General features: G+C 32.2%; 5 protein-coding genes across 10 annotated transcripts; 3 read left to right on the top strand and 2 right to left on the bottom strand.

The window, feature by feature from the left end:
- The first annotated feature begins 3,207 nt into the window (after positions 1–3,207).
- LOC124926146 (cyclic dof factor 1-like) lies at positions 3,208–4,830 on the top strand. The gene is made up of 2 exons (XM_047466322.1): positions 3,208–3,488; positions 3,576–4,830. The coding sequence occupies exons 1-2, from the start codon at positions 3,312–3,314 to the stop codon at positions 4,674–4,676; spliced, it is 1,278 nt and encodes a 425-aa protein (XP_047322278.1). The 5' UTR covers positions 3,208–3,311; the 3' UTR covers positions 4,677–4,830.
- Positions 4,831–6,154: 1,324 nt separating this feature from the next.
- LOC124925856 (probable ribosome-binding factor A, chloroplastic) lies at positions 6,155–8,222 on the bottom strand. Of its 2 annotated transcripts, none has more exons than XM_047465972.1 (5): positions 8,069–8,222; positions 7,475–7,886; positions 7,227–7,400; positions 6,893–7,062; positions 6,155–6,486 (listed from the first exon to the last, which is right to left on the bottom strand). In XM_047465972.1, the coding sequence occupies exons 2-4, from the start codon at positions 7,826–7,828 to the stop codon at positions 6,916–6,918; spliced, it is 675 nt and encodes a 224-aa protein (XP_047321928.1). In that variant the 5' UTR covers positions 7,829–7,886; positions 8,069–8,222; the 3' UTR covers positions 6,155–6,486; positions 6,893–6,915. The 2 variants fall into 2 exon arrangements, with proteins under 2 accessions (XP_047321928.1, XP_047321929.1); XM_047465973.1 differs by having other exon boundaries at positions 7,475–7,889; positions 8,069–8,215.
- Positions 8,223–9,689: 1,467 nt separating this feature from the next.
- On the top strand, positions 9,690–10,411 carry LOC124923609 (probable calcium-binding protein CML45). Its single transcript, XM_047463576.1, has one exon. The coding sequence runs from the start codon at positions 9,694–9,696 to the stop codon at positions 10,237–10,239; it is 546 nt and encodes a 181-aa protein (XP_047319532.1). The 5' UTR covers positions 9,690–9,693; the 3' UTR covers positions 10,240–10,411.
- A 250-nt stretch (positions 10,412–10,661) lies between these two features.
- On the top strand, positions 10,662–13,280 carry LOC124927178 (agamous-like MADS-box protein AGL30). 5 transcript variants are annotated; one of them, XM_047467543.1, is made up of 12 exons: positions 10,662–10,879; positions 10,955–11,155; positions 11,246–11,305; positions 11,411–11,429; positions 11,569–11,636; positions 11,722–11,740; positions 11,828–11,889; positions 11,998–12,094; positions 12,183–12,248; positions 12,330–12,421; positions 12,507–12,891; positions 12,965–13,280. In XM_047467543.1, the coding sequence occupies exons 2-12, from the start codon at positions 10,971–10,973 to the stop codon at positions 13,031–13,033; spliced, it is 1,122 nt and encodes a 373-aa protein (XP_047323499.1). In that variant the 5' UTR covers positions 10,662–10,879; positions 10,955–10,970; the 3' UTR covers positions 13,034–13,280. The 5 variants fall into 5 exon arrangements, with proteins under 5 accessions (XP_047323499.1, XP_047323498.1, XP_047323501.1 ...); XM_047467542.1 differs by having other exon boundaries at positions 10,941–11,155; XM_047467545.1 differs by lacking the exon at positions 10,662–10,879 and having other exon boundaries at positions 10,902–11,155; positions 12,336–12,421.
- Positions 13,281–16,813: 3,533 nt separating this feature from the next.
- On the bottom strand, positions 16,814–18,188 carry LOC124926598 (expansin-A1-like). The gene is made up of 2 exons (XM_047466849.1): positions 17,993–18,188; positions 16,814–17,916 (listed from the first exon to the last, which is right to left on the bottom strand). The coding sequence occupies exons 1-2, from the start codon at positions 18,126–18,128 to the stop codon at positions 17,297–17,299; spliced, it is 756 nt and encodes a 251-aa protein (XP_047322805.1). The 5' UTR covers positions 18,129–18,188; the 3' UTR covers positions 16,814–17,296.
- Between the last annotated feature and the right edge of the window lie 2,013 nt (positions 18,189–20,201).

The raw sequence follows: 20,201 nt of genomic DNA, 5'->3' as shown, positions 1-20,201 counted from the left end.
ATTCAGGCTTTTCAATTGGAAAGTTTAATCTATATTTTGTAATAAACATTTTATCTACTTATAAAAACTAATGTTTAGAATTCCTTGCTCCAGAGTTTTAGCTTGATTTAAAAGAAAAAAAAGATTTTGAATTATTTAAAAAATAATTTTTTTAATATCTTATTGAAGTATTGATTTAGATGAAATAATATTTTATCTTTTAAAATTATGTATATATTGACAAATTTAATAAATTTATCTTTTATTCAAATTCATTTGCACAAAATGTTTCCAAACAAGCCCAATAATATTAATGTTTAGAAATAGGTCAAATTCAAAAACTCATAATTATTTAAAAACATTAAAAAAACAGTTGATCTATAAAAATATCTCACAAAATAATTTAAAATAAAATAAAATAAAAAATATAACGAAGGCACAAGGATGCATGTTGGGCTGCTGGCTGCGGTCCCTTGGTGGAGGTGCCTAGGTGGTTCCAATTATTATATTTCTCTACCTCAAATAATATAACTATATATATATGTCTAATTATATTAAATACACTTTGGATAAGAACTTGTCTATTTATACAAGTACTTAAAATATTTAAATTTTGTACTGGTATACGATCCAATCACTTTAATTGACTTTAATTCTTAAAAATACTAATTTATTTTGTCTCAATTATTTACTAATTATTTTTAAATATGCAAGCACTTTTCATACATAATATTAAAATAAGGTAAGACAAACTAATATATACATATTAGTTTGTTTGTTTTCTTTAATCTGATGAAACTTTCAATGAAATTACATGCCACACAAAACAAAAGGTGTACAGTTGGCTGTTTAATTAGATAATAATTTTGAAAAAAAAAACAATATTTTCCTTCTAGTAATACAATCCAAGTCATCGCTAGGACCAACCCTCCCAAGGGACTTTAGAAAAAAAAAATAAGGTTTGAACTCTGAGCAAAACTTGGATTAACATGATATTTCATTAATTAGATTAAAATATTTGTATATATTTTAGTACAAAATTATTATTTATTTGAAAATCATATTAGCTTAGGCTGGTTTTCTACAAGTTTTTATTTTAATCTTTATCAAATCAATTTTCCAATTAATCACTTCTCACCAATCACATCACTCATTTCATTAACCAAAATACTAAAATACTCTCTAATTTAAATTATTATTTTATATATTATTTATATATATCAATATTTTTTACGTCTTTTTACTAAAAATAATCATTAACTCCTTAAAATCATCACATATCATTAATTTTGTTCTCTCTTGATTTAAAAAAAACATAACCGAACAAGGCCTTAGTTATTTATATTGTTATACTTATATTAATATCATGCATTTTTCATTTAAAAATTAGCCAGAATTACAAATTGAGGCTTCTTATTGAGTGTCAATTGCAATATCGGACCTCTTATTTAAAACCTCACAAATTGGGGCTTTTCATTGCCAATTTTTACAAAATAAGGCCTTTCACTAACGGAAATAGATGTCTGTTAAAAATAAATTAGGTGGCATTTATATTTATAAAAGAATAAAGACATGTGGCTATACACGTGACAATTTAATTTTACTTAATAATTGTTATTATCAAACAAATTTATTCATTCAATTAAAAATAATTCTCAATCTTCTCTCACAATACACACTCACACTACACACGTCTTCCTCTCCAGGTAAACCCTATCTCCATTTTTTCATTCCTCCAGGTATCATCATCGGCGAATCGGCGCCGTAAAATCTCAGTCGCCGTCGCTAGAGTAACTCTCGACCAATCGTCCTATAACTGCAAAGCTAAACTCGAAGGTTCTGCACTATAAATTTATAATCTCTACTCCGCAACTGTTTTTCTTGCTATAGAGCTAGTTTGATTCTGATTATAACAGAGAATCAGTCCTAAATTGCGTAATAAGTTGCTATAATAGTTTGATCTAATAAGCTAGCCCGAATGAATGAGCGATTCAGAGTATAAACACACTCATTGTTTGTTATCGATTCGAATAAGTTCAAGAATAAGTTGAATCAAACTAGATATTTACTGCAGTTTCTGTTGTAATCATTGTATTGATCAATTTTCTCCTACTTTTACTAAAATAATACAATACAATGATTTAAGAAGGTAGGTAGTTAGTATAATTCTTTAGAAATCTCTAGGAATTCTTGGGTCTATGTTAGAATATAGAAGTGTCTAGAATAACTTAGGTTGAGGAAGATTTAAAATAATCCATCAACTTTTATATTAACAAGTATTGGCAATAAATCAAGCACCTCACACTTGTAATAAATAAGATATTCTCCAAATTCTTTCACTCTCAAAGTGTTCCATCTTCTTTCAACTTTAGAAAAACTGACTAGCTAGTATTGTGACAATCTAAACTAGTGTTGCGCAGGACGAAGAAATATTCGGTGACCGAGTTTCAGTCCGTGACATTATGCACTCAAGGTATGTTTGTTTCAGCTTAAATTATTTTTTGAATGAGAATAAAACTTAAGATGTTTGTTTTTTAAATAAAAAAAATTTAGTATTTAAATCTAGAGAAATGATAATAGGTGGAATTTGGAGAAGTGAATGAGAGAAAATGACCGTGACATTACCTTATTGGAGAAAAGATAGAAGAAAAATAAATTATAACAATGTCTCCAACTTAATTTAAATTGTATAGAATAGAAATCCAATACACAATTTTTAATCTTTTAATCCAGACTTTTAAACCATGACTGACCATCTTAATGAGTTTGATAAAAGTCAATTAAGTTGATTTTTTTATTTTATAATAATGAGTTTTATTTGAGATTAATCGCGGTGGTTAAATGAAACTTAAGAATTAAGGTGACAATTAGTTAATAATTTTATTAAAAAAAAAAAAAAAAGTTGAAAAGTTGTTTGAAGATATGAAAAGCTGCTTTTTAAGAGATAGGGGATTCTGTGTGCTATCCGAATAGGTACACCGTGAAATATGGAAAAAGGGAAGTGCTGACATGGGCAAAAAGAAGGATAGAAAGCAACCACCTTTTTTTCAAAAAGAGAGAGAAAGAATCAAAAACCAACAAAAGAGAAGACATATCCATCCATTCATCCCAACAAAAGATTTTTTTTTAAGGCCACACAGAACTTGTGGCTCAGAATGCTCTACTCTGTCCACGCGGCACCCCTTCAATTTCTTTCTAAATCCCATAAAAGACATACGACATAAAGAAGAAGAAAGAAAGAAAGAAGTGTTTTCAGTATTCACACACAAAGACTTAAATCTAGAACAGAACAGATCTCAGGACAGAGCAACTCTCAATAGCCGCCGGCGGGAATGTCGGAATTCAAAGATCCGGCGATCAAGCTCTTCGGCAAGACGATTCCTTTATGGCCGCCGCCGACAGACAAACTTCACCCAATTCAAGATCAGGTCAACCCACTTCCCATTCTTCCTTCGTCTTCACCGCCCGACAAACCCTCCTGCTCCTCTCAACAAGACCAAGATTTTAAGGTACTAATTTCATCCAGATCTGATCTGATCTTATCTTATCTGATTTAGCCTCGTTCAGTTTAATTAATCTCTCACGATTCATTACAGAGTAAACCCACAGAGGATCATGATGATGATGAAGAAGATGAAGATGAACGGGAAAGCACTACCTCTTCCGATCAAGAAGCAACCAAACTTTCAGAAACAACATCTTCCCGGTATGACGATCCAAAAACACCATCTGTTGACAAAGAACCGATTTCCCCCAAGGTTTCAAACAAGAACCAACCTGATGATACTCAAGACACAACAACTTTGACTAAACCAGACAAGATACTTCCTTGTCCCAGGTGCAACAGTATGGACACCAAATTCTGTTACTTCAACAATTACAACGTTAATCAGCCACGACACTTTTGCAAAAACTGTCAAAGGTACTGGACAGCAGGAGGAACCATGAGGAATGTTCCAGTTGGTTCAGGCCGTCGAAAGAACAAGACTCCCCCATCCTCCACCTCATCTTCTTCATCCTCTTCTTCTTCCCACTATCGTCACGCCTTAGCCATGGAAGCCCTTCAAGCTACCGCAGCAACTCATTACCCTGTTTTAAGACCCAATAATGTAATCGCCTTCGGATCATCCGACACACCCTTGTGTGAATCCATGAATTCGACTTTAAATTTGGATGATTCCCAGCAAGAAACAGTTGTCAAGAATTTCCCAACCATGCCTCCTCCTCCTCCACCACCATATTTTGCAGGGCCACCACCCTGGCATATGCCCTGGAGAGCACCACCTGGTTTTCCAACTTTGATATATCCAGCACCACCACAGTTTTGGGGCTGCGTTCCGATCATTCCTAATAATACAATTACTATACCAAACGAAGCACCAGCTTCATACGGGCCAAGCTCTCCCTTGGGGAAACATTCTCGTGAAGGAAACATGTTTGGATCGAAAGAGATTGGAGGAGGAGGGGTTTTGGTTCATCCAAAAACACTAAGAATCGACGATCCAAACGAAGCTGCAAAGAGCTCAATATGGTCAACTTTGGGAATCAAGAACGAAAATCTGGAGTCTGTAATAGGAAGAGGACTTTTCAAGCCATTGAACTCAAAAACTGAAGTTGAGCATCGCACGTCTCTAGCGATGCAAGCCAACCCGGTAGCCCTATCGAGATCGCACAACTTTCGTGAGAACGCTCCATAGCAAATCAAATTAGTAAAGTCCTCATTTTACAATCTTTCTTAGGAGAAAAAAGAGTGATTTTTGGAATCAAAGTTGTATTAATCAATATGTACATATTATTATTATTCTATACATATGTGGTCTTGAATAAAAAATCAATAAGGAAAAGGTTAAACATGTCACTTCTCCTTCTCCAATTGTTATTTTCTTCTATCTAATAAATTTATTCCTATTTGAATAGTGAAACTCATGAGTAATGTTGTCCATTGTACTTAAATAAAGAAGATTATGTATACATATAAAGCAAAAAAGATCATGTGAGATGCACAATATGCTTGGGGAACAAACTATTTACTTTTTTTTTTATTTTCCCTAAAAGATTGTTTATGAGACAAATGCAAATAATTTGAAATTAAGATTACAATTTGATTAATTTTAAAGGGGGTTGGTGGGGGCCGGCAGTTGAGAAGATAAACTAGAATTTGAATTGTGGGCCGAGTCTTTCACTTTCCACTCCCCAAGTCCTGTTTAAAAAGATCTCACAACTAATGATGCCAAAAGTTACATTTTTTTTTCTAAAAAAAAACCTCCTTTCTCTTCTCTATTCTCATCCACATATATATATTTTTTTTATTTGGGAATATATTATATATATTGAAACAACTCGCATGCAGTTATGCCCAAGGACCACAACAACAATGGATTTATTAGGCTATAGGGTTTGTGTGTTTGATGACAATAATTGTCAAGAACAAACATGTGTGTATTTTCTGTTTTAGGTTAAGTTGTCTAGTCTTGTATTCGATTGCTTTGGAATGGAATAATATTAGACACAGAAGATTCGCGAGAATAACTCAATTGTTAAAAGAAATTTATTTAAGAGATCAAAGTTATCGGGATGAAAAATAAACTGAGGTTGACGCATAGGTATGTGATTATACTTTATTTTATTTGAGATTTGATTGTTGCTTATCCAAAGTAACATTAATTCCAGCCGTTAGTTTTATTTGAGGACCACCTCTTTAATCTTTATGTCTTTGTTCTTTACATACATAGTATTATGCATTGCATACACATTATACACACACCATCAGTTGAGTTGTTATGGGACCCTATGCACGTGATACATTATTATGTATGTGTGATCACAATTTTCTATCTTCCCTTTTCCCTTCTTATTTTATATAAATACAAATATTAAGGACAGTACAATCCCCATATTCGAAACATAACTTTGTAAGAAATTTAAACATTTTTCTATTCATCCTAAACTCTAGGTGATTTCAAATAAGATTATTTCTTGAAAATGCAGAGTATTATTATCATTACTCTACAGTCTACATATATAAAATTGTCACTTCTCAAACAAGCATTACATAAGATTATGTTATAATGATTCATTTATCCAATATTTCAATTAAAAAGCTCCCCCCACTTTAAGGTGTTTTTAATCTATAATTTTGTATTTAAACTTTAAAGGGAAAGAATATTGAGAAATGAGTAAAGGAAATATATCTTGCCCAATCTTGAACCCACTAAATTCAGTTCTTTCAAGAAGAAACATCTCCAAAATTGGTCCAACATCCCAAGCAATGATCTGCATGAGAATAAGGCGTGGATGTACATTAAGGAAACCTTGAGAATGAATGGAATTTGGTTTATTATGATGATATCGTTAGCTCTAGTATCATCCAAAAAGGTTAGGACGAATTGATGGAGACATGTAAGATGAAAGGGCCATGAAAAACGTTTCATCAACAAGATGATGGAGGCATGTAAAGTTGTCCTAAACAAAACAAATTCTTCTCTCGACTGTCATCTTGAATGGTATCTGCAAAGAAAAATACGATTCTCAGAGCTATCAAGAACTGAGAGCCAGAAGACTAGAACAAGGTTCAATTGTAAATGATATTTGCACCAAGATCTATTAAACACTGTATTTACAACTACATTTAAGGCAGTATTTACAACTATCAGTTTGAAGTGGAGCCAATTAAGTACTTCAAACCCATTAGTAAAACTGTCCAAAACACAACTTTAACCCCTCGAAATTAATCAAATTAAGTCATTATACGGGTAAAATTGCATAATATAAAGTACTTCAAATTTAAATAAAACAAGATCATATCCATTGACAGTCAATTATATACTCATTTATATTGCAAAACCTAACAAATAGATGGAAAAATTGAAGTTAAATGTGCTCACTCCCATGAAATTTACTCAGAAGGACAAACCTGGAAGAACAGGGTCTCATCAACTACTTCACATATATGATGCCATCATTATCATGATCATCGCCCTCCCAATCTGGGTCTTCATCCGGGAAATTCGATAACTCATTCTGGTCATCATCGATTAAACTACCAGACTTCTCATTTTTTAGCTTATCTAGTATAGCAATTACCTGAAAATCAAGACAACATATATGTTGGAATTTACTTTACTTACATCAACCATGGGAACAACATAAGAATCAAGTTAATACAGAGATGAGCTTGGAATTTTGGTAATTTTTCAATTCTTTTTTCTTCATGAATCAATATGGAAATTAAGGGACAAGATAGATACCCTGTTTCCTCGCTCTATAGAATCATCTTCTATGAAACGTATCTCAGGAGTTAATCTCAGTTTCATACGTTTCCCAAGCTCACTTCTTACATACTTTGCCTTTGACCGTAAACCAGAAATAGCCACCTCTTTACCTCTTTCATCACCAAATACTGAAACATAGACTTTCACCACCTAGAAGTTGCAAAATTGCATCAATTTAAAAAACTTGACACATGATTTGTTGCTTAATACAACATGGTTCTTACCTGTAAATCAGCAGAGACTTCTACATCACTGATTGTGGTTAGAGAAGAGAGAAATCGATCTGCACCAAGAGCAGCCTCTGGGAGGACAGCATACTGGATAACCTTGTCAGTAAGAAGCATCTCAGAAAGCTCTCTCCTTATCTGTTTTGCTACCATCTTGACTCTTCTGGGATTTGCCATACACCTTATTGAAGGATTCCTATTGGGACAAGACAAGTGAAGAGATGGGATAGGTCTTAAATTGGTTATGAGACACCTCTGGAAGAAAGGGGTTGTGGGCCATTGAACATGGAGGTGATTAGCTAAGGAAGGTGACTGTAATGGATGACAATGATAAGATAAAATCTGCGGCATTACAGATTTCAATGATTTCCTTCTTTTATCTTCTCTACGTATGTTTCTGCTGCTGCTGCTGCTGCCAGTTAGTCAAAATACCCAAACAGAATAAACAAACTATAATCTTCTTGGCATCCATGAAGCCATGAAAATGATTTCAGTGGGAGAAAAATGAAATCAAAGAGAATTACTAAACTAAATTCAAGCGTTTAATGAAGAAGAATCAACCGAAACTATTTGGAACATAAGAAGACATACCAATTTGAAGCTTTTAAGTTTTATGATTAGTTAATGGCTCAAAACCAGACGAGTTTCCGTGACCCATGTGCGGATAAGATAAGTGAGAAATGGAGAGGGAGAGAGAGAGAGACTAAGCACCGTAAAAGAAGACACCGGTTATCGCCTCTTTCTTCTTGCGACCCAGCAAAAGGTTGGAACTTGGAAGCCCGTTTGATATTCTCGATCTCCTCTTTCTTCTGTTTTTCTTCGGCCCATATGACCTTATCTGTTCATGGATTGTTTAATCAAAACTAGGGCAGGTTTTTGAAACAAACCTGCAAAAGATAAGGTCATGTACTAATGTTTCATTGCTAGGGTGCAAAAAGTTGAAAAATAAATTCGAATAATTAGTTTGAAATCTCATTTTGTATGTATTTTATTTTATTTAATACACATTATAAAAGTAAATATTTTATTTTATTTCAATGATATTTTAAATAATTAATTTGATATTCAATTAATACAAAATTAATAATTAATTAACATGTAGTGAAATATTATTACTAATATCTTGCAATAAGCATGTAGTGAAATATTTACAAAAATAATTTTATTGGTTTGAAATTTATAAATCAGGTCTATAGAATTCTCCTCTCGAAAAAAAATTGAATACAAGTTTGTAATTTTTTTAGGACAATATAAATTCGATATTAATATTAGTTAAGAACAATAAAATCTCTTATTCATTAAAAAAAAATATCATGAAAAATTTTCGCCTATTTTTGTGAAAAAGATAGAACATGTGCAACATTTCTCAACCTTATCGAATTACATCTCCCACCACTATAAAATAATTTATGTTTAGTCACTTTTACTATTTTAACTTCGTTCAATCGGTTAAAAAAAAATACTCTGAATCAAAATCATAACATTTATGTTGATTAGAATGATAAAAAAAATAACTTTCTTATTTATAATTCATACATAAAAAAATTATTTCAATCACATCTTTCAATCAAATGAAAACAAAATCTCATTATATTTTTTACAATTGAAAAAAATATATATAATTGTGACTATAATAGGTAAAAATTGTAATTTTCAAATAAACTTAATTATGCTGTAATCCATCTCCAGAGTAACTAGGTCTTCTGTCTGTCATAAGTCTTCTTATAGCTATCATTCTTCTACTACCTTCATATTCGAAACTTTGTAATATCTAGAAAAGTAAAATTTTAATATCAATAATGTTTTATTTAAATAAATAAATCAAAAGAATTAAGACTAAATTTTGTGTAGACTCTTGGATTATGATCAAGAGAAGAATAATTAACAAATAATATATTAGGTAATAGCATATGTACCAAACAATTCTTATCCTTTATGTATACTTTTGTAACACTTTAGCAATATATATTATATTATATTTTATGAAGTCATTTTGGCCAACCCACTCCCCGGGATTTAAGAAGTTATGAAGAAAGAGTTTTTAATTATGATGAATTGTGTAATTAAATTTCTCGGACATTTCCATGAAAATACATGTACATCATTAACCCTATTAAGTCTCCAAGCTGGCTACATCACATTCATGACGTACGGAATAAGCAAGTATTTAATTCCTAGTCTAGTAACTTTATTATATAAACAACCTTAATGTATGGATGCATCATCTAACAACAATTCAATTATATTATCTAGAAATGTTTTTCTTGTCCAAGATTCTAATGCTCCTTCAAATCACAACCAAGCACATTACTATTATTTCACACGATTTGATCCTTTACTATCTCCTGTCCGCACCAATATTATCCGATCCCGTGCCAAATCAATCGGACGACAATATTAAAGAAAGTGATAAGAAGATTAGTGGCGGTGAATTAGTGACGGTAATGAACAAACTTGGTATGCCTTGCGAGGATGATCAGCCATATGAGGGATGGTTTGGATCGGAAGAGTTGTCGGGCTTATTTGAGGAGGATGGGCCGAGCTTTGATGAGTTGAAAGAGACATTCGACGTGTTTGATGAGAATAAAGATGGGTTCATCGATGTAAGAGAACTGCGGAGAGTTTTGATAAGACTGGGGTTCGAGGAAGAGTCGAGCACGGAATTAAGGTGTGAAAGAATGATAAGAGGTTGCGATGAAAATGGAGATGGGTTAGTTGATTTGAGGGAGTTTGTTAAGCTCATGGAGAAGTGTTTTCTTTAAGTACCTAGCTATAGATCAGATTGATTCACTAATGTTACAAAAAAAAAAAAAAAACTTAAAAAATACACATAATTATTAAATAACCCATCCAGTCTTTACTTGATGACTTAACATATAACTATTAAGATCAATAAATATAAATATATATATTGGGACTCTTCATCATGAGAGGTATCATCAACTATTCACTTAAACTTTCATTCCATCCCAATAATAAATGCATATAAAATTTAATACAAACATACAAATATTTTTTTTATATTATAAAACAAATACAAAGTTGTAAACATTTAATGATGAAATAATTTAATTATTAATATAAATATTATGTATTCACACTTTAATATACATTAAAGTACTTCAAGTTCATTCATATCCCGCATTTATCATCCCGTCTAGTTCGGTTTGGGATTCGAACAAAAAAAAAAAAAACCGTAATGCCGTCATGTTAATTCCTACGTTAAAAAAATTGCAGGTTTACCCGAAAAGGTCGCTCTTCTTCTTCTAGGGATGTCCAATTTTGCCGCTCCTCCTCTAAATTCTATTATTCTATTATTAAGTCATTCATGATCACATACTTGATTAGGGTTATACGTACATCTCTCTGAAACAAGGGATAATTGAGATTGCATCAATCTGGGTACTGTTATATTTGGTTTTCTGATTAGGGTTTCAAACAAATATTTGATTTTTGAAATCAGTTTGCTAGCTGCAGAAGAAGAAGAAGAAGAATGGGACGTGCAAAGCTAGCTATAAAGAAGTTGGATCATTCTGCAAACCGTCTAGCGACTTATTCGAAAAGGAAAAATGGATTGATAAAGAAGGCGCAGGAGTTATCAATTCTCTGTGACATTGATCTCGTCCTCATCATGTTTTCTCCAACCGGCAAACCTGTTACTTGTCAAGGAAATAACAGGTCCTATTTTCTTTCACATTCCTCCCCTGTTTCTTCTTCTTCTTCTTCTTTCTCCTAAACCTTAACCTTGTTCATTGTTTATTTCTTCAGTAACATTGAAGCCATTCTCGAAAGATTTAGCTCACTAAGCCCCCAAGAAAGATCAAAGAGGTATTACAATTAATTACATGTTATTATGTGCTTTCAAGAAGATTTGAGTTTAGTTTAGTTGAATTCATGATCAGTTGTTGTTGTTGTTCTTTTGGTTTGGAACAGGAAACTAGAGAGCCTCCTAGTAAGCCAACCACCACCACTTTCATAGTTCTGGTGAATGGTTCACTTGAATAATAATAATAATAATGTTTCAGTTGATACTAGTGAGAATGTGTTGTAATCATCCCCCCTCGACCGTTTATTCCTGTTTGGTTTTCTAGGCCTTAAAGAGGCGCTTTACAAAGTCGGGTCATGATGTCAATGTTCAAGATTTAACAAGCAACTGCAGGTATGAACATTGTGAGAATGTTCTAATGTTATGAATGTGTTTCCTACTAATCCATGTCCTCTTTTGTTTGGTTGATGAATTCCAGTAATCAAACAACAAATCGTGTAAGTTGCTGTGACTTATAATCAACTAAGTTAAACAACATATGATGAAAGAATTCGCACATTTAAACAATATTTGTGCAATAATAGGGTATGGCTACTTACGCTAATCTGTTGCGCACACAACTTTCCGACGTCAACAAGAGACTTGAGTGAGTTTCTTTGATTCTTATAATAATGAATTGGTTCTGCTAGGATCTCTATTATGGAAATATTTGTCAAGTTTAATTTTGCTTTATGCGTTGGCTGCGTCGGTTCAGTGAATGGAGCAACCCAGAAAAGATTGATAATCTCGAGTTTCTGGAGCTAATGGAACAGTATATCAACAACTCACTCCTTCAAGTTCAAATTCAAAAGGTTTTTTTATATACTTTTATTGTCATGTTTCATATAATCCTGACATCTTATAGTCTTAAAGAAAAAAAGTAGTATTATTTCTTTACAGGATCATCTCAGAGAACAAAATTCTTCTTCTCAATCCCATTCCCATCTAGAGTGTTGCAGTTACGAGGTACAAAAACTGTCTAAAAAGGTTTTCAAACTGCATCATCTATGAGATATTATGAGATATTTGTGTGTTGTGTTCTTTTAGCAGCAGTTATTTAAGGTCCCTAATATGAACCAACCATCCATGGGCAGTTTCGCGACATCATCATCGGAGGACTCCAACTCGCATCCTAAGAGGTGAGTTTGATTGTATAAAAATGCAGATTTCATCTTACCACTTTTGGTTGTAATATTAATATACTTGTTTCTTTTGTGTTCCTAGTGAAGTATGGCCTAATCCAAATGATCCTTATGCAAATCTGGACTATGGTGTCTTCAAAGAGTCTATCAAAACAGAGTCAATGAGAAACGAATCCATCTCCTACCCTCATTTCACCACCACCACCACCATGGATAATACCGAGATGATATTCCCTACAGAGTCTGTAATGCAAAATCCATACAAAGAAGACGATTTGAATCTGACTAACAGCCTGGAAATTCCTCTGAGGGATCAACAACCGATCACGAGCATTGATGAATTTGTTCTGCAACCGCATCTGGGATCATGTGATCATAACTGGGATTCATCTACTACAACTGGATATTCTTCAAATTATCATCCTACCACCACCACCTTCAACTGCTACAATCAATTTTATTCTCTGGTAATCTAAATAATCACATTCTCATCATGAATCAAAATCCCCTCAGATCTAGAAATTCACATTGTGTTTACAGGACGAATACTACTCTTGGCCTAACCTTGATGGAAATGATTATGGTACCCAAACCGGAGGAAAGTCATAGATGTTTGTTCTTAGCTTCATTGTTTGATAGAATCCCAAGATGATTCTGGAACCCTAAACCTAGATTGCCCATCAATTAGCCGAAGAATCAACATGCATGTGTAAATATATATATATATATATAGTTTCATTCTTGTTCTGTCTTTTAATTTTACTACTATAAGCTCTACTTTTACCATATCATGTTATCAATCTCATGCAGCCTATATATAAAATTGAATAGTAAGCTGTAAATACATAAATTTCTTTTTTTATAATGTATGTACATATTAATAATAACATAAAAATTATTTGTGGCACTTAGAACTCATTTTATATTGAATTTGTTGGGTTCTTTTTATAAAATATCTATGCCTCCCATCTTTTTTTTCTTTTACCATCCAGTCATTCAATTTTATTTTGTAAATTTTATTTTTAAATATAAAAAATATAATAATAATTCAACTATTTAAAAACTTAATAACTTTGTTCTATATTTGTCAAAAAAAAAAAATTTATATTGTTTTAATGTAAAATTGGTTATTTGGGTTTTTAATTAATCAAGTTATTATAATATTATTTTGTGTTTTAGTTTAATTCATAAAATAATTTATTTAATAGATATAATGATATGATATAGAAAGAATTTATAAAAAAAATTGATAAAATTCTAAAAATTTGCAAAATATCTACATCATACAGTTGCAAATATTTGTTTTAAAAAAAAAAGTTAATACAATTTTAAATAACCCAACATAAACTTCTTTGTTTCTGAAAATTAGAGCAATATAATATATCCCTTTGGTTATATTTTACTTTAACTATGGTCTTGTCTATTTTTATTTTACTATGGTCTTGTTTATTTTTATTTAACTATGGGGGATAATTTTGAAGATGTCAGAAATATTTTGTAAGATAAAAAAATTTAAAAGGTATTAATATATTTGTAAATAAAATAAAAAATAATATTTTAATAATTTGCTCAGTGAATTAATTGAAGGAATGAGAAAAGCATAGAGTGATGTTAATTTTTGTAAATTATTTAAATAACTTATAATCAAAATCAATCCTATGTTTTTAGAGGTATGATAAACCCAACGAAGGGTTAGCGAAAGTAAGGCCACGAATCCTACGTGGCCTTGCCAGCTAAGAGAGAGAAAAAAAAAACAAAATAAAAAATTAAATATTTCAGTTTCCCCCTCTTTCTTCTTTCCTCTCTTTCTTCTTTCCTCTCTTTCTTATTTTCATTTATCACTTTCGGCGAACCCCGATTTCTTCTCTGGCGATTTTTCTCTCCGGCATCCCCGACTTCTTCTACTTTCTTCATCTTCTTTCGATCGAAAATGGTAAGAGAACTCTTTCGTGTATGTTCACTTCATTGTCTGCCTTCGTGTTCACTTCATACTATCTTTTCAGGCTGATGGTCCAGGTACATCTCCATACAAGACTTCAAAATCTCTCAGATCTCAAAAGACAAGGTAAATAACATTTTCTCTTTTAGAATCGTAGATCATTTTAAAGATTTGAAGATCGTTTAGCTTTTTGCGGTTATGGTTAGAGATTTTAATGATTTTAATGATTTTAACGATAGAAAACTATGATTATTGTGTATTTGCTGAATTATGAGTCCGGAAATGAATGGTTTAGAGACCCGAAAGTATGATTGTATAATGTTTGGCTGTTATGGGTCCAAAAAATGTGATTTCGGGACCCGAAAGTATGATTATATAATGTTTGGCTGTTGTTATGGGTTTAGTTGCAGAACTAATTTCAATTAGGTTGTAAGAAAAACCATTTCTGGTCCCGAAATCACTCATTTCTGGTCCCGAAACCACTCATTTCGGGTCCCGAAACCACTCATTTCGGGTCCCGAAACCACTCATTTCGGGTCCCGAAACCACTAATTTCCAAAAAAAAAAAAAAAAAAAAAAAATTTTTTTTTTTTGCCGTTTCGGGTCCCGAAACTACTCATTTCGGGTCCCGAAACCAGCTTTTCTGGTCCCGAAACTAGCATTTTTTGTCCCGAAATCACCATTTTAGGGTGATTTCAAACTCCGAAATGGTTTCTATACGATCTTTTATGGCTATTTTATTTTTGTATAAACAAATAATCTTATTGTAATGTTAATTTGATTTGTAGGTCATGTATGAAGATCCAAATCTTCTTATTGATCAAGTTAATGAAGAAATGAGATTATTTGAGATCTCTCAAATTGTAGGTTGTATTTTAAATGTGATATAAATGACAGATTGTAACATTGTAAATAAATGTTTAATTATGTAAATTTCTAGTATAATAACATTATCTTTAATTATTTTTTATTTTCTAAGATTCATTATAATGTTTCAGATTAAAAAAAAATTAAAAAAAGTGTCCCGAAATCACTCATTTCTGGTCCCGAAATCACTCATTTCGGGTCCTGAAACCACTCATTTCCAAAAAAAAAAAAAAATTTTTTTTTTTTTTGCCGTTTCGGGTCTCGAAACCAGTTTTTCTAGTCCCGAAACCAGCTTTTCTGGTCCCGAAACTAGCTTTTTTGGTCCCCAAACCAGCTTTTCTTGTATTAATCTTATTGTAATGTTAATTTGATTTGTAGGTCATGTACGAAGATCCAGATCTTTTAGAACTCTAATCTAAATCGATTCAGCAGCTAAACCATAAACGTTAAACATAAATATTGATATGACAATCATTTCGAACGGAAGATAAACGAAAGAAAGAAAAAAGACTTTATATTTCAATCGATCGGAAGATAAGAAGTCGATGAAACGTTTCAGTAAGATCGACAGTGGGTTGGGTTTTGGGAAATGGAAACGAAAAATAAAGAGAGAGATTGTCGTGGGGGTTTTGGTTTTGGGAAAAAATAAAACGTTTCATTAACAGAAGAAGTCTTACCATTTCGATCGATCGGAAGAGAAGTCGTTGAAAATGAAAGAAGAGAATCGCCGGTGAGTTTAGGAAAAATGAAACAAAAGAGAAAGAGAGAGAATGAAACAAAAGAGAGAGAAATAATAAGATTTTGGTTTTGGGAGGAAATAGAAATATAGAAATAATAGGATTTTTGGTTTTTGGGGGAAATAGAAAATTTTAATTTTTTTTAATTTTTTTTCTCTCTCCTAGCTGGCAAGGCCACGTAGAATTCGTGGCCTTGCTTTTGCTATCTTGTCGTTGAGAATATCATTTCTCATGTTTTTAATCCAATTTATACTACAATATATACTAAAATAAAATGTTTAATATTTTAGAACGGTAAGCATAAAAATGGGAAGATAGACAGAAAGGAAGCAATTTAATTACCAGAAAAAGAAGATTAAAAAAATAAAAATTTGGAGATATTTGAAAATAGCGGTAGCGAAAATTACGGCATAGCACATGGTTCTGTTCGGAGTTTCTATGTACTTGTCCTTTAGAATTAGGATTCATCCTCTCTCTCACACACACTGACACACATCACAATTCATCTCTCTCTCACACACTGACACAGCACAATATGTCAATAAAAAATGTAAGCTGCTTCACATCTATGCTCTGCACCTGCGAGACAGACAACACTTCCTCCCGTGACTTCAAAAAAAACAAATCTATTTACACTAAGTACCTCTAGTCATGCATCAGTTACATTCAAACTGGTTAATTTTATAAATTATATAAAATAACATTTATATGAACTAATGAAATGGTATGGCTAAAAAAATATTATATAGAATGATGGTAAATATGGTGAATTCAAAATATATTTATATATATTAATAACATTTTTATATGTAAGACAAATACTAAATAAATATAGAGAATGTATAGCAAACAAATTTCGTTCTTTCCTTTGAATGAATTAGTAGCAGAAAGAAACAAAATTATGTAAGATTACAAACAGTAGAGAATTAGAACACAACAACAATAACATTAATACAAACCAAACTTGACCTAAAATCCAAAACAAAGAAAGTCCTTAAATTGCCCCTCCCTAGTGGCGGGTGGTTATTGCCCACCTCTGCAACCTAACCTACCCTTAACGGTGACAGAACCGAAACCAAAAATAAAAAAGACACCTCAAAACACCATTACTTAAACGGTGAAAAAAAAAAAACAAAAAAAAACACCCTTATACTTAAGGCTAACCCTCCATTTCTCTTCACCCTAGGGATTGAAAAGGGACAAAAATGCCCATAAATTAAAATAAGGGCAACCTTTGTCACTTCCTTTTCTTCTTTACCACTAGGATTATGAAGAGAAAGGCCATTTACTTCTCATATTTAAAAGCTAGGGGCAAATAGGTCATTTTATTCAGTGGAATTGGGCGCCCGAATAGGTTTGACCGAAGGACCAGCTTGATGGTGCAGCATTATTAGAGATGATAGTCCGACCGTCACTAGTGGTCACCTTAAAGGAAAGACTCTGCCCGTTTAAGTAGCTATTGCTTTGCCAATTTTGCCCCCAGTTTCTCGACATCGACTGCCATCCTGTCTTTGACCCTTTAATCTGAACCGAATGGACATCTCCGGCTCCACCAACATTGGTAATCAGAACAAGATTGAAGTATGAATGTCCGTTTATTGTGAACCTTATTCCTCCTTTCCTCATACAAGGCACCCTTCGGTAAGCAACGGGCACAATTCCGGCCTTGTACTGGGCAATACGCTGAAATACGGGCTGAGAAAGATCAAAATGGTGCTGAGGAGGGTTGCACCAACCGCCGGCATTGTTTGGTAGGGCATTATTTGGAGGGCAGAAATTGGTTGCCGTGACCACTATAGAACCGGGGAGACACCATTTTTGATCATTTTCACACTTAATCTCAAAGCAAGAACCACAGCTCAACCCACTGTTGAACATGGCCGTGCTCAGAGCCGCCGTGCTAGTTCCATATCCTTCACTATACAGATTCCCATATCCACATGCACCACCTTCAAATTTGAAACAAATAATCAGAGATCGGATATTATTATTATTGTAAAAAAAAACATGTAATTAGAAACTTACCCATTGTTCCAGACGCATCCCCACCGCCGTAGAAGGTTGCATGCGCATTGATCCATCCTCCGCCGCCGCCGCTGTAGCCATGGACTAACGAAACTAATGAGAGAAGACCCACAAGGAAAAACCCTAAAGGAGACATCTTGGTCTTTGTTTTTGAAGGAAGGGAAAATGTTGTAGTGGTGAGTGAATGAAATATGGTCCGAAAGGTTAGCTTAAATAGGTAAAGAAGGGGAGAGTAACGGTGTCCAAGTGTCCGTCCAACTAACTGACTAATAAGGTGTTAAGACATGAGAGAACAAACAAGGCCTAAGGTTATTATAAAATATAAAATTATTTGAAAACAAGCAGCTAAGGAGGGTGAAGAAGTGAGAAATGACATAGCCGTTTAGACTTTGGAGGTTTGTTAGCGGAAAATCCGGCGTATCTACGAGTGGGGACAAATGTCTTCTCTACTCTTTTCATGGGTTTTCTTCTCATTTTCTCCACAATTTTATTTCTTCAATTCTCATTTTTTATATAATATATATTTCAAAACTATGGGATTCACTCTAGATAGAAACCGGGACTTTGTTAGATTAAGTCGATGAGTCAAGGTATAGTTGAGTTTTAGGTCAAAATCCTTTACAAATCCAAGAACCTAAAGATTAGATAGGCCTAATGTAGTTTTAGTATGATGTATATCAAACATCTAATTGATATGTTTCTAATTATAAAATGTCTTTACCATATACAATGTTTCTTTTCCACTTTAATTATACATAAATATAAAAAAAAAAATTGAATTTATGAAAGATATAATAGTAAGATGTAAAAGAAAAGAATGTTTTTGAATTGAAATAATAGGGTTCTAAATCTAATTATAATTCGATTCGAACAAGATGTGGAACCAAACCAGCGGGTAAAGTTGCCATCTTTTGAAAAGCCTTAAATTATAATTAGAGGAACATCTTGGATTTTGACTTCACTTTTCATTAGTGGACAGTATGAAACATGATGAGAAAGCTCTGCTCTACCAAACTCAAATTAAATCATATTCTTCTTTAATTAATTAATATGCTTCTTTTTCATTATGTTAAATTCTTAATTTAACATAATTATATATTTTTTAACTGAAATTTCTTAGTTTTAAAAACAATCTAGAGTCTATACTCTGATATATTTAGTAATATATTACAATACAAACAAGTCAATTAAAAAAAAATCTCCATTTACACTGATTTGACCAAAAACCCAAATTGATTTTGCATTCTTTTGAAATGTTGGGAATAATATTATTATCTTACATTATCTTATATTAGGATATATAAAAAAGTTGGGATATATATGCAGTGTGAATTAACTTATTTTAAAGTAGTAGTAGAAAGTAATATTCTAACTTTGACTGCCCTTATTTCGAAAACGAATTCAAACTACCTTATCGATATGCTAATCGACTTTTCAACAAAATTTGAAATTTCACTAGTTTTGGATTTGGATGTCAATTTATCAAAATTTAATTTACACCATTCCCCAACAACGTAATGTAATTTTCACAAATTTACTCTCCTGACCACCTCATGTGGCCGAGCTACTTTAATTTTTTAAGTTGTAGGGGTCAACAGTAATTAAAACTGATTTACTGAGGCCTTGTTTGATAGTGGGTTATTTTAAAATAATGTGGAACTATTAAAAATTTATGATTAATGGTAATTTTTATTAATGAATTGGGTGTGTTGTAATGAATTAGAGATAAGTGAAATGGTGTTAGATTAAGTTTAAATTATTTAAATAATTAATTTTCAAATTAGTGCAAGTGTTTAAGTTTTACATAAAAATAAAAAAATGATTTCAGTGTCACGAAAACATTAGAGACTACAAATGGAATCACACTAGGCCTTGCAATGTCAAATTCTTTATACTTTTCCAAATATTATTAATTTTATCAAGGTAAACATATTATTATTTGAAGATAAATTAATTGATTTATTGTATATTAAATATTGAATAAATAGTTTAAAATGAGATTATCTAAATCTTATATATTTATTGTCACATTTTCATAGGTTTTTATAATAAATACACGTACTTTAATCTCACATATCCCAAGACTTGAGACATAATTATGAGCCATATATATATAAATTTCAAAGGAAATGTGCAATGTCAAAGCACATCATAAATGGCCACACCTGATAATAAGGAGGAAGTCATTTGCTCTTCCATTTTAATGGCC

This window comes from Impatiens glandulifera, chromosome 2 (assembly GCF_907164915.1).
Source record: "Impatiens glandulifera chromosome 2, dImpGla2.1, whole genome shotgun sequence".
NCBI lineage: Eukaryota > Viridiplantae > Streptophyta > Magnoliopsida > Ericales > Balsaminaceae > Impatiens > Impatiens glandulifera.
The sequence above is the reverse complement of the archived record's forward strand: the minus strand, read 5'-3'. Positions and strand labels throughout refer to the sequence as shown.

Excerpts from the sequence above, each read along its gene's own strand:
- LOC124927178 (XM_047467543.1), top strand. The coding sequence starts at position 10,971 with ATGGGACGTGCAAAGCTAGCTATAAAGAAGTTGGATCATTCTGCAAAC. Across the intron at positions 12,095-12,182 it reads TTCAAGTTCAAATTCAAAAG|GATCATCTCAGAGAACAAAA; the intron begins GTTTTTTTATAT and ends ATTTCTTTACAG. Across the intron at positions 12,249-12,329 it reads TAGAGTGTTGCAGTTACGAG|CAGCAGTTATTTAAGGTCCC; the intron begins GTACAAAAACTG and ends GTGTTCTTTTAG.
- LOC124925856 (XM_047465972.1), bottom strand. The coding sequence starts at position 7,828 with ATGCCGCAGATTTTATCTTATCATTGTCATCCATTACAGTCACCTTCC. Across the intron at positions 7,401-7,474 it reads AAGTCTCTGCTGATTTACAG|GTGGTGAAAGTCTATGTTTC; the intron begins GTAAGAACCATG and ends TGCAACTTCTAG. Across the intron at positions 7,063-7,226 it reads CTATAGAGCGAGGAAACAGG|GTAATTGCTATACTAGATAA; the intron begins GTATCTATCTTG and ends CTTGATTTTCAG.
- LOC124926146 (XM_047466322.1), top strand. The coding sequence starts at position 3,312 with ATGTCGGAATTCAAAGATCCGGCGATCAAGCTCTTCGGCAAGACGATT. Across the intron at positions 3,489-3,575 it reads AACAAGACCAAGATTTTAAG|AGTAAACCCACAGAGGATCA; the intron begins GTACTAATTTCA and ends GATTCATTACAG.
- LOC124926598 (XM_047466849.1), bottom strand. The coding sequence starts at position 18,128 with ATGTCTCCTTTAGGGTTTTTCCTTGTGGGTCTTCTCTCATTAGTTTCG. Across the intron at positions 17,917-17,992 it reads GGATGCGTCTGGAACAATGG|GTGGTGCATGTGGATATGGG; the intron begins GTAAGTTTCTAA and ends TCAAATTTGAAG.
- LOC124923609 (XM_047463576.1), top strand. The coding sequence starts at position 9,694 with ATGCATCATCTAACAACAATTCAATTATATTATCTAGAAATGTTTTTC.